The sequence below is a fragment of the Amblyraja radiata genome, chromosome 21 (assembly GCF_010909765.2).
Source record: "Amblyraja radiata isolate CabotCenter1 chromosome 21, sAmbRad1.1.pri, whole genome shotgun sequence".
Taxonomy (NCBI): domain Eukaryota; kingdom Metazoa; phylum Chordata; class Chondrichthyes; order Rajiformes; family Rajidae; genus Amblyraja; species Amblyraja radiata.
This window is the reverse complement of record NC_045976.1, coordinates 19,650,425-19,663,536: the sequence shown is the minus strand read 5'-3', so window position 1 is coordinate 19,663,536 and position 13,112 is coordinate 19,650,425. Positions and strand designations below refer to the sequence as shown.

Below are 13,112 nucleotides of genomic sequence, written 5' to 3'. Positions count from 1 at the left end.
ATTACAAAGTGCAATGGGTCGGATGTAAAGACAGAATGTAATGCAGTATCCAAGTTAGCTGAAAATAATAAACCTAGATTGGGAAGTTTAATGTTTTCAATAAAATATCAGTAGGTCAAGTGGGCCAGATGGAGTTTAATGGTGGATCATACAAGGTTATTTATTTTGTTGCGAAGTAGAGAAAACCACTGTCAATATGAAAAGATCTTGGTGTGCTAGTTGATAAAACATGCAAGTTAACATGCAGGTGCTGCAAGCAATTAGGAAGGTAAATGGTAGGATGCTTTTTCTTACAAGGTGTTGGGGTGCTGGAATATGAAAGTGAGGACATTTTGCTACAATTGGCTAAAACCACATATGAAACACCGCATGCAAAGTCACTCTTCAATCCACTTGTCTTGGAGGCAGTACACCATAGGTTCTCAAAATTGATGCGTAGGATGTAAAGATTCTCTAGTGAGGATAATTTGTGGCGGACTATCTTATTGGAGTTTGGATAAATGAGACTGAGGCAAACAAGGTTATGATAGAATTTAATCTCAGCCTGGAGATTTTGGGAAAAGGAGACCTAATCTCAAGAAATAGCAAGGGTCTCGACCAAAAACGTCGCCTATTTCCTTCTGAAGAAGGGTCTCGACCCTAAATGTCACCTATTTCCTTCTGAAGAAGGGTCTCGACCCGAAACATTGCCTATTTCCTTCCCTCCATAGATGCTGCCTCACCCGCTGAGTTTCTCCAGCATTTTTGTCTCCCTTCAAGAAATAGCCAAATCTGTTACATTGAGAAGAAGGGAAATCACTTTATAGAAAATAATTAGATTAGATATAATTTATTGCCACACAGCCAGGCTGGTGGAAATTTGGGTTGTCTGCAGCGATACAATAATAAAGAACACACAACCACAATAAAACTGTAACACAAACATCCACCACAGCATTCAACACTGTGGTGGAAGGCACAAAATTTGGCCAGTCCTCCTCCATTTCCCCCCCGTGGTCAGGACCAGAGTCCAGAGTCAGTCCAGGATCGGCTCTTCCTCACCGGAGACCGCGGCTTTAAGTTGTTGTAGGCCGCAGACCGGCGGTCAAGATTTAAGTCCCCGCCGCAGCCAGAAGCACCGTAGACTGCAGGGCCGGCGGTCGAAGCTCCCCTCCAGGGGTGATGGTAAGTCCATGCCGGACCCGCGGTAGAAGTCGGCCGCGGGCCGGCAGTGATGGCTTCTTCTTCCCCCGGGTCCCCAACGTGAGATCCCGGGCTGTAGACGCCGCACCAGCTGGAGCTCTGCAGACCGCGACTTCAGGCTGCGACTTCAGGCTGCCGGCTGCCCCGGGCCAGCGAAACGGAGCGCTCCCCTCCAGCGAGGGCTCACCCGCTCCTCGCCGAGAGTCCACGCTGCGCCCGCCGCTGAAGCCCCGGGCGCGTCTCCGGGAAAGGCCGCGTCGATCCTTGATGTTAGGCCACGGGGGAGGCGACCTGGAAAAACTCGCCTCTCCGTGGAGGAGGCGACCGAAGCGGTTCCCCCTTACCCCCCCACACCACCCCCCACACAAAACACACAAAGAAACATTAAATACAGACTTTAAAACATACTAAAAAAATAAAAAAAAGTTGAAAAACTGACGAGCTGCATGACATGGCTGCTGCCAGAGCAGCGCCCCCTCCGACATGTGACTCTTTGCAATTTGTTATCAGACCAGGCTGTGGATGCACAGCTGTTGAGTATACTCTAGACTGACAAATTATCAGAAACTAAGAGTTTCTAAGGCGAAACCAGGAGGCAGCTCGAATGTCGGTGAAACATCACTCCCTGACGAGCTCAATGCGTTTTACGCACGCTTTGACAGGGAGAATACTGATGTGCCTTCCCGATCCCCCATTCGCTGTGATGGCATTTCAGTCTCAGTCACAGAGGCCGACGTCAGGAAATCCTTCAGAGGGGTGAACCCCCGAAAAACACCTGGTCCTGATGGTATACCCGGTCGTGTTCTAAAAACCTGTGCGGACCAACTGGCGGGAGTTTTTACGGACATTTTCAACCTCTCACTTCTGAGGTCTGAGGTCCCCACCTGCTTTAAAAGGGCATCAATTATATCGGTGCCCAAGAAGAGTAAGGTGACGTGCCTCAATGACTATCGACCAGTGGCACTAATGACTATCGACCAGTGGTGATGAAGTGCTTTGAGAGGCTGATCATGGAGCAAATCAACTCCTACCTCGACAAAAACCTGGACCCACTGCAGTTTGCTTACCGCCACAACAGATCAACGGTGGATGCGATCTCGCTGGCCCTCCACTCCGCACTGGGCCACTTGGACAACAAAAACTCATATGTCAGGCTGTTATTCATCGATTACAGCTCGGCATTCAACACAATCATCCCCTCCAAACTGGTTACCGAACTCGCAGAACAGGGTCTCTTCGCATCCCTCTGCAACTGGATCCTCGACTTCCTCATCCACAGACCACAGTCTGTTCGTATTGGTGGAAATGTGTCAGCCTCGATAACAATCAGCACGGGAGCACCTCAAGGCTGCGTGCTCAGCCCCCTGCTGTACTCACTCTATACCCATGACTGCGTAGCCAACCACAGTGCGAACTCCATCATCAAGTTCGCTGACGACACCACTGTTGTGGGACGTATCACTGATGGGGATGACTCAGAGTACAGAAGAGAGATCGAGCAACTGTCCATAACCAGGCCCTCAACACCAGCAAAACCAAGGAACTGATTGTGGACTTTGGAAGGAGTAGGAGGGGGACCCACAGCCCCATTTATATCAACGGGTCGATGGTTGAAAGGGTCAAGAACTTCAAATTCCTGGGCGTGCACATCTCTGAAGATCTTTCCTGGTCCGAGAACACTAACGCAATTATCAAAAAAGCTCATCAGCGCCTCTACTTCCTGAGAAGATTACGGAGAGTCGGTTTATCAAGGAAGACTCTCTCTAACTTCTACAGGTGCACAGTAGAGAGCATGCTGACCGGTTGCATCGTGGCTTGGTTCTGCAATTTTGTATTGTATTGTATTTAAATTTATTGTCATTGTCTCAGTTAGAGACAACGAAATGAATTTCCCTTACAGGCAGTATCATAAAAATAAAAATAAATAAATAATAATAGATGATTAGATTAGATTAGATATAATTTATTAGATTAGATATAATTTATTGCCACAGCCAGGCTGGTGGAAATTTGGGTTGTCTGCAGCGATACAATAATAAAGAACACACAACCACAATAAAACTGTAACACAAACATCCACCACAGCATTCATCACTGTGGTGGAAGGCACAAAATTTGGCCAGTCCTCCTCCATTTTCCCCCCGTGGTCAGGACCAGAGTCCAGAGTCAGTCCAGGATCGGCTCTTCCTCACCGGAGACCGCGGCTTTAAGTTGTTGTAGGCCGCAGACCGGCGGTCAAGATTTAAGTCCCCGCCGCAGCCAGAAGCACCGTAGACTGCAGGGCCGGCGGTCGAAGCTCCCCTCCAGGGGTGATGGTAAGTCCATGCCGGACCCGCGGTAGAAGTCGGCCGCGGGCCGGCAGTGATGGCTTCTTCTTCCCCCGGGTCCCCAACGTGAGATCCCGGGCTGTAGACGCCGCACCAGCTGGAGCTCTGCAGACCGCGACTTCAGGCTGCGACTTCAGGCTGCCGACTGCCCCGGGCCAGCGAAACGGAGCGCTCCCCTCCAGCGAGGGCTCACCCGCTCCACGCCGAGAGTCCACGCTGCGCCCGCCGCTGAAGCCCCGGGCGCGTCTCCGGGAAAGGCCGCGTCGATCCTTGATGTTAGGCCACGGGGGAGGCGACCTGGAAAAACTCGCCTCTCCGTGGAGGAGGCGACCGAAGCGGTTCCCCCTTACCCCCCCACACCACCCCCCACACAAAACACACAAAGAAACATTAAATACAGACTTTAAAACATACTAAAAAAATAAAAAAAAGTTGAAAAACTGACGAGCTGCATGACATGGCTGCTGCCAGAGCAGCGCCCCCTCCGACATGTGACTCTTTGCAATTTGTTATCAGACCAGGCTGTGGATGCACAGCTGTTGAGTATACTCTAGACTGACAAATTATCAGAAACTAAGAGTTTCTAAGGCGAAACCAGGAGGCAGCTCGAATGTCGGTGAAACATCACTCCCTGACGAGCTCAATGCGTTTTACGCACGCTTTGACAGGGAGAATACTGATGTGCCTTCCCGATCCCCCATTCGCTGTGATGGCATTTCAGTCTCAGTCACAGAGGCCGACATCAGGAAATCCTTCAGAGGGGTGAACCCCCGAAAAACACCTGGTCCTGATGGTATACCCGGTCGTGTTCTAAAAACCTGTGCGGACCAACTGGCGGGAGTTTTTACGGACATTTTCAACCTCTCACTTCTGAGGTCTGAGGTCCCCACCTGCTTTAAAAGGGCATCAATTATATCGGTGCCCAAGAAGAGTAAGGTGACGTGCCTCAATGACTATCGACCAGTGGCACTAATGACTATCGACCAGTGGTGATGAAGTGCTTTGAGAGGCTGATCATGGAGCAAATCAACTCCTACCTCGACAAAAACCTGGACCCACTGCAGTTTGCTTACCGCCACAACAGATCAACGGTGGATGCGATCTCGCTGGCCCTCCACTCCGCACAGGGCCACTTGGACAACAAAAACTCATATGTCAGGCTGTTATTCATCGATTACAGCTCGGCATTCAACACAATCATCCCCTCCAAACTGGTTACCGAACTCGCAGAACAGGGTCTCTTCGCATCCCTTTGCAACTGGATCCTCGACTTCCTCATCCACAGACCACAGTCTGTTCGTATTGGTGGAAATGTGTCAGCCTCGATAACAATCAGCACGGGAGCACCTCAAGGCTGCGTGCTCAGCCCCCTGCTGTACTCACTCTATACCCATGACTGCGTAGCCAACCACAGTGCGAACTCCATCATCAAGTTCGCTGACGACACCACTGGTGTGGGACGTATCACTGATGGGGATGACTCAGAGTACAGAAGAGAGATCGAGCAACTGTCCATAACCAGGCCCTCAACACCAGCAAAACCAAGGAACTGATTGTGGACTTTGGAAGGAGTAGGAGGGGGACCCACAGCCCCATTTATATCAACGGGTCGATGGTTGAAAGGGTCAAGAACTTCAAATTCCTGGGCGTGCACATCTCTGAAGATCTTTCCTGGTCCGAGAACACTAACGCAATTATCAAAAAAGCTCATCAGCGCCTCTACTTCCTGAGAAGATTACGGAGAGTCGGTTTATCAAGGAAGACTCTCTCTAACTTCTACAGGTGCACAGTAGAGAGCATGCTGACCGGTTGCATCGTGGCTTGGTTCTGCAATTTTGTATTGTATTGTATTTAAATTTATTGTCATTGTCTCAGTTAGAGACAACGAAATGAATTTCCCTTACAGGCAGTATCATAAAAATAAAAATAAATAAATAATAATAGATGATTAGATTAGATTAGATATAATTTATTAGATTAGATATAATTTATTGCCACACAGCCAGGCTGGTGGAAATTTGGGTTGTCTGCAGCGATACAATAATAAAGAACACACAACCACAATAAAACTGTAACACAAACATCCACCACAGCATTCATCACTGTGGTGGAAGGCACAAACTTTGGCCAGTCCTCCTCCATTTCCCCCCCGTGGTCAGGACCAGAGTCCAGAGTCAGTCCAGGATCGGCTCTTCCTCACCGGAGACCGCGGCTTTAAGTTGTTGTAGGCCGCAGGCCGGCGGTCAAGATTTAAAGTCCCCGCCGCAGCCAGAAGCACCGTAGACCGCAGGGCCGGCGGTCGAAGCTCCCCTCCAGGGGTGATGGTAAGTCCATGCCGGACCCGCGGTAGAAGTCGGCCGCGGGCCGGCAGTGATGGCTTCTTCTTCCCCCGGGTCCCCAACGTGAGATCCCGGGCTGTAGACGCCGCACCAGCTGGAGCTCTGCAGACCACGGCTTCAGGCTGCGACTTCAGGCTGCCGGCTGCCCCGGGCCAGCGAAACGGAGCGCTCCCCTCTAGCAAGCCCCAGCGAGGGCTCACCCGCTCCACGCCGAGAGTCCACGCTGCGCCCGCAGCTGAAGCCCCGGGCGCGTCTCCGGGAAAGGCCGCGTCGATCCTTGATGTTAGGCCACGGGGGAGGCGACCTGGAAAAACTCGCCTCTCCGTGGAGGAGGCGACCAAAGCGGTTTCCCCCTCACCCCCCCACACCACCCCCCACTTAAAACACACAAAGAAACATTAAATACAGATTTTAAAACATACTAAAAAAATAAAAAAAGGTTGAAAAACTGACGAGCTGCATGACATGGCTGCTGCCAGAGCAGCGCCCCCTACTCATAAATAATAATAAATAATAAAACATATTAAAAATAAAATAGAATTTAAAAAAAAGCACAAACACTGAAAGTCCACGACACAACATAACACAGTGGCACCAAGGTGAGGAAGGCACCATAGTCCAGCCAGCCTCCCCTCCGTTCTTCCCAGATGTTCACTCGTGGTCGAGGCCTTCCTAGCACCCGCAGTCGTCGCCCCGGGTGGCCCGATGTTCAGGCCCTCACGCCGGGCTGGTGGAACGCCGACGCCGAACCCCGACGGTGAACATCCTCCTCAGCGGCCCGGACCTCCTGATCAGCCGCCTCCCGCAGCCGGAGTCCGCAGCACCCGAGTCCGCATCTCCCGAGTCCGCAGCTCCCGAGTCCGCAGCGGCCGAGCCGGGCGGAGTCGCAGGACCCCGCGCTGTCCATCAGCGCCGCCCGCGTTGGGAGCCCGCAAACCGCAGCTCCATGATGTCGGTGTAGCAGGTCCAGCACTCCGGGCTCCAGACGGCGACCCCCGGTAAGGCATAGCCAGCCCCGCGATGTTACAGCGCTGTCCCGCCGCTGCTGGAGCTCTGGTCGATCCCGGCAGGAAAGGCCGCGCCAATCCAGTAGGTAGGCCGCTGGGGGGGGGGGGCGAGGACGCGACTCGAATAATAGTCGCGTCCTCACCAGGAAGCGGCTGAAGGACGGTATCCCCCGCACCGTACCCTCTTCCCCCACATCAAAGCACAAAAAAACACACTTTTACATAACTAAATAAACAAAAAAACAAAAAGATACCGGGCTGTAGGTGGAGGCTGCTGGCACCAGCGCCACCGGAACTACAACATATCTTTGAGCACCCTGGAGAGGAAAAGACTACAAAATGTAGTAAACACTGCCCAGTCCATCATCGGCTCTGACCTTCCTTCCATCGAGGGGATTTATCGCAGTCGCTGCCTCAAAAAGGCTGGCAGTATCATCAAAGACCCACACCATCCTGGCCACACACTCATCTCCCTGCTACCTTCAGGTAGAAGGTACAGGAGCCTGAAGACTGCAACAACCAGGTTCAGGAATAGTTACTTCCCCACAGCCACGAGGCTATTAAACCTGGCTCGGACAAAACTCTGATTATTAATAACCACTTTCTGCTATTTGCACTTTATCAGTTTATTTATTCATGTGTGTATATATTTATATCATGGTATATGGACACATTTATCTGTTTTGTAGTAAATGCCTACTATTTTCTGTGTGCTTAAGCAAAGCAAGAATTTCATTGTCCTATACAGGGACACATGACAATAAACTCACTTGAACTTGAACTTGAGCCGGGATTTTATTGGTTGGTGGAAGAGGATAAATGAGCAAAATTACATAGCTGTGCTTTCATTTCTTATGTTCTGACAATTTTGGTTATTAATTTTTGTTTATTATTTCCTCTTTAGGATCTTGTCTTTAGAGTTTGGAGGTATCATCTGACACCAAGCTTGCTTAAATTCTTCCATCATTGCAACCCTTCTCTGTGCCTTGTCTACCTTTGGACTTGACTATTTCTAATGTACTGCTGTCCAACATTACATATTTTTTAAACTTTAAACCTAACTTGTGTGGAGCTCCTATTCTGCATTCCGATTACTGATATTTGCTGGTTAAACAAAACCTCAAATTTTCAAATTCTCATCCTTTTTTGAGATCTCTCCATTCTCTCATTCCTTTCTGGTTCTGTAATGTCCTTACAGAACTAGTGCCTGTGTTCTCTAATTTTGACTTCTTGAGAATCATAAATATGATTTGTTCCACCATCATCAGCAGCTTGTAGTCTGGAATCCCGTTGTTAAATTTCGTGGTCTTTCTCTTCCTTTAAGGTAGACCTAAAAACCTATATCTTTGTCAAACATGTACTGTAGCTATTTACTTTCATACCTTATTCTTCAGGGAAAGAAAATTACAAGATGTAAGTTAGAAGCAGGTTTGGACTCCCCACAGAAATTTTGTAGACAAAGATTTCATTGAGTACAATGAAATTGTAACTTTAACAGAACTTTTCCCTCTTATGAAGATCAGAACTGTTTCCTACAATTGCATCCTTTGCTATTTTGACTGAAAAAGAGGTTGAGCGACGTGTTTGAACCCAGGCAATGGTAAAGTAAACACACGGAACAGCCTATTGATTGGAGGAGAAACAAGATCAAAGTGAAATGATAGAATGTTAAATTGTGGTATTAATACATATGCAATGTTGAGACAATTCTAGCCATCTATGTATATCCTAGCCCACTAAAATATTTTAATGTCAAATCAGTATTATTATATTTCATAATAACTCATTATACAAACTCGTGGTCTATTACAAAGAGATAAAAATGTACAGAATCAGGACTGAGATTTATTCAGCTCTCTTGACCATTCAATTGTGGTTTTATTTCCTGCCCATTACCTCTGCTAGGAGTTTTCAATAGACAATAGACAATAGGTGCCGGAGTAGGCCATTCGGCCCTTCGAGCCGGCACCGCCATTCAATGTGATCATGGCAGATCATCTCCAATCAGCACCCCGTTCCTGCCTTCTCCCCATATCACCTGACTCCGCTATCTTTAAGAGCCCTATCTAGCTCTCTCTTGAAAGCATCCAGAGAACCGGCCTCCACCACCCTCTGAGGCAGAGAATTCCACAGACGAACACATTTTCTGAATACATTCCTCTTGGCTGTTCTTTTGATGCCCATTTTCTCCACTTTTCCCATAGTAGATTATCACCATGTTCAACTAAAACACTTTGAAGCAATAGCTGCACATTTAGGGATACAAACATACGTCACACAATTCTATTTTGTTACCCAAAATTCAATATTATAATTTGAATTTGACCCTTTTTATTGTGCATTTGTAATGTTTTAATCTGTTATGAGGTTATAACAAAGCTGATTTAGACATACAGTAGGTGAGGCACAGCTGAGTTTATCATCGGATGTTGGATTCAAATAAAGCCATCTTCCCAACTGACCATTATGTAAGAACATTTTCAGAGCTAAATTAAGAACTTTAGGCACCGTAACATTGGGGCACTCTTCATATGCCTGTGCACGTCCCATTAAAAGACACACATGAAATATATTGCATGAATAATAATGACCTGCAGAATGTTTTATAAATGATACTAGTAACAAAACAAATGACAATAAAATGAATCATAACTGTCACAACATTTGGCTGAGCCATCTTCTTGGCTCCACAGTCCAGTGCATTAATCGTGGCATGACTTTAGTAAATAACATAAAGTTATACCATTCAGATGAGAAGGTCACAGCTTGAGTCCTGGTCATTGGCACCATTTAATAATCTTAGCAGGGCTAGAAGTCGAAAGGTACAATTAATCTCAATATGAATAGACCAGAGAAGAGAGAAAATGAGTCTATAAATTAGCCCACACCTAATTTCCATCGACCTGGTAATAATACTGTAAGTTAATTAATATAATTGAGCCAATCAAATCCATTATTTAAACTCAAATGCCATGAACACATATGTGAAATATCAGACGTTCTCAAACCTTTACATTCATGACCCAGCAATGTGCAGAAGCACAAAAAAGCTGAGAAAAGAAAAGCTTTGCAAAACCCTTTTGGCTGGATACATACTAGATTGATCGTGTTAGCAACTTCAAAACATTATATGCTGCTTCCAAAATTCATTTGATTTAAAGTTTCTTGCAAATGATGAAAATGGATTTGGGAGGGAGGGTTTAAAGAATTCTGACTATGTGATTGTGCCTTAAGCATTATTAACCATTAATGATTAATTTCTAGGCATTTAAGAAAGAGCAACCGGTTGCTCAGCACTTCAACTCCCCTCCCATCCCCAATCTGACCTTTCTGTCCTGGATCTCCTACATTGTCAGAGTGAGGCCCAGCGCACATTGGAGGAACAGCACCTCATATTTTGCTTGGGTAGTTTACATCCCAGCGGTATGAACGTTGACTTCTCTCCAGAGATGCTGCCTCACCCGCTGAGTTCCTCCAGCATTTTGTGTCTACCATTCATTTCTAGGCAGCAGTTTTCTACAGTTAGATTCATATCGCATTTACACAGTTCATTTTCCTTTAATACAGAACATGCCTAATAAAAATATATTCTTAATTTATAGCACCAAACATATACATAGACATGAAATATATCATAAACTATCAGACAATTGAAGAACAAGTCTGCTCATGTGTACTCTATCCTTAACAATCTTTTACACAATATCTTTGAATTACGTAGTTTCAGAAATACCCATGAATTTTTCTCATGCTTATATCTCTTGTTAATTGGAGCATAACATCTAAATATTACAGCTTTATTATTTGTCCGTTTCAATTTTAATTTTTTACACAACATAAAAATCTGCATCATTTTTAAAAATGTAAATAAACTATTAAACTACCTTGATTGTCTGTGGAGTCACCGTAATATAAGGCAGTATCTCTCTGGTCCATATAATTTCCAGAGGACTGCCTATTTGCTCTAAAATTAAATAATAAATGGAATAAGATTTAACAAAACAAGTGCAGAATGTATTTATTTGCAACACATTTATTGTGTACTTTACCACTAAACAAAGCAATAAATGCACTGCATGTAACACATAGCCATAGGCTATCTCTCACCCCCTATACACACACAAACACACACACACATAGGGTCCTCAAATTTCAACTGTAACACTCAATGAAATGTAACAGGGGCAATAACCTCCAAAACATAGATTGTCATACCTGAAACTGATGTATTTAGAGTAGGCAAATATCGATACAAATGGGAACCAAGTACCTGGGACTCCACATTGGCTTCCAATTTCTTCAGCAATATGTGTCAGGTGAATGAGGAGCTCTTAGCTACACACCTCTCTAATGTTAAGAAACAGAAGAGCTTCTTGCTTTTTTTAAGAAAGGGGTGGATCTAATTTTATGAGTGTCACAAGTGAAGTTGTTAAATCCCAAACTAGTTCAGCAGCATGCCTTTTAGTGCACCCCCATGAATATTTCACCGCTAATGAGAACCTCTTCATATAAATACAGGTAGACAAAAGCATCTTGAGTTTGGTTATTAAAAGACAATGTTTGACATTACCACATTTAAATATTCATTCAATATAGTCAGTTTCTAAGTCAAGAGTCAAGATTGTTTTACAAGAGTACCACAAGTTAGAATAAACCAGGTAAATTATTCTGGCCAACTGCATCTTTGAGGAACATAACTCAAATTTACAAAGTCTACGACTAGACTTAATTGTAGCAGGTTAGTTTTTCAATTTCCGTGTATTTAACCTGGAAGGAAAGTCCAAAACGAACTGCACCCCAGTTGTGGTAAAAAAAAAATCAATCGGCAGTTTCTAAATGAAACTGAATATACACTTGAAAAAAAAAATTTACATGGTTATGGGAAAAGACAGAGGCAAGGCAAGGCAACTTTATTTATATAGCACATTTCATACACGAGGCAGACTCAAAGTGCTTCACATAAAAACATGTCATACAATAAAATGAAATAATAAAATGAAATAAAATAGAAGTACTAAAAGAAAAGAAAAGCAAAATTAAAAATGCATTATAAAAAGTGCAAAAGTTAAAAGTGCAATGTAGTTAAGATTTAGCTGAAAGCTAAAGTAAACATAAAAGTTTTCAGTCTTGTTTTAAAAGTGGTCAAAGTTGAGGCAAGTCTTAAATCTTCAGGACGTTTATTCCCGCTATTTGTTGCATAGTAACTAAATCCTGCTTTCCCATGTTTTGTATTTACTCTGGGAATCACTAACAGATTGGTTTCAGAAGATCTTAGTTTATATAGTGGAAGCATGTCAGTGATATACTTTGGTCCTAAACCATGTAGTGATTTATAGGTGAGCAGCAGGATTTTAAAATCAATTCTCTGAAGAGGGAATAGGATGAAGATTCGGGGGGCCTGCAAGGACTTGATGGGCCAAATGGCATCCTTCTATGTTTTACAAATTATATGGTTATTTGAATACTGTTTTTGTTTCAAAAGAAAACATTTGCCCTAGAATCATTTTCTTACCAGCTAATATGCTTCTTTTAAAGAACGTCATCTGTCCATTTCCATCCACTGACGCTACCTTGCCCACTGTGTTCAGCGTCTGCACTCTTGTGTATCCCTTTCATGCTTCCTTTTATGCTAACCTAGCATAATTCCATAGTAATTGTCGTAGGATGGGCCATCTGGAGGAGGTAAACACCCAACTGTGCTGAAAGTGCTCCTGTGCCAACCAACTGTGGGAAACATGCTGAAGGAAATCCGAGCAGGTAATTCCAAATGGATACTATGCTTTCTGTGACCATGTCAAGAAAGTAGCGATTTCCTCTTTTATGATATTAAATTAGAGGTTAATAGAGAAAACTTGACTGAAACATTCTTCAGCATTGGCAGATATAACCATCATAAATAATGAAATAGGTTAAAAGTTGAACAGTTGCCTTGAAATACAGGTTTCTAACCAGTAAATTGGCTTTGTAAAGACTCATTGCCTTCAAATAGCTCCAGGTCATTTTCTATATTCACTTGTCTCTTTCACTTCTCAATGCAAGTACGTTTACTGCTGCCAACACTGCACACCAACCTTGTTCTCAATCTATGGTTCAGAGGACAATATTTTCTTCGTTAAAATTGGATGCTTCTTTGTGGAACGTTAGAATTCAGCCTTTGTATCAAAATAGATAAATGCATCTGAAATGGTATAATATATTTCTCAATAACTTGGAAATCACTTAGTTCTCTCACCCAAGGTCATTAGAAAGTCGAAACC

At 44.8% G+C, this 13,112-nt stretch overlaps 1 protein-coding gene across 4 annotated transcripts in view; it reads right to left on the bottom strand.

Annotated features, from left to right (window-relative positions):
* slc26a4 (solute carrier family 26 member 4) overlaps nucleotides 1-12,551 on the bottom strand; it is a 72,703-nt gene extending 60,152 nt beyond the window's left edge. The window contains exons 1-3 of one of the 4 annotated variants that reach the window (XM_033039721.1): nucleotides 12,368-12,551; nucleotides 10,740-10,819; nucleotides 4,001-4,004 (exon numbers count right to left, since the gene is read on the bottom strand). In XM_033039721.1, the coding sequence (XP_032895612.1) occupies nucleotides 4,001-4,004; nucleotides 10,740-10,791 (56 nt within the window). In that variant the 5' untranslated portion in view covers nucleotides 10,792-10,819; nucleotides 12,368-12,551. Of the gene's footprint in view, nucleotides 1-4,000; nucleotides 4,005-10,739; nucleotides 10,820-11,070; nucleotides 11,212-12,367 lie in introns of those variants that run through there. The other 3 variants (XM_033039720.1, XM_033039722.1, XM_033039719.1) reach the window with 3 other exon arrangements.
* Between the last annotated feature and the right edge of the window lie 561 nt (nucleotides 12,552-13,112).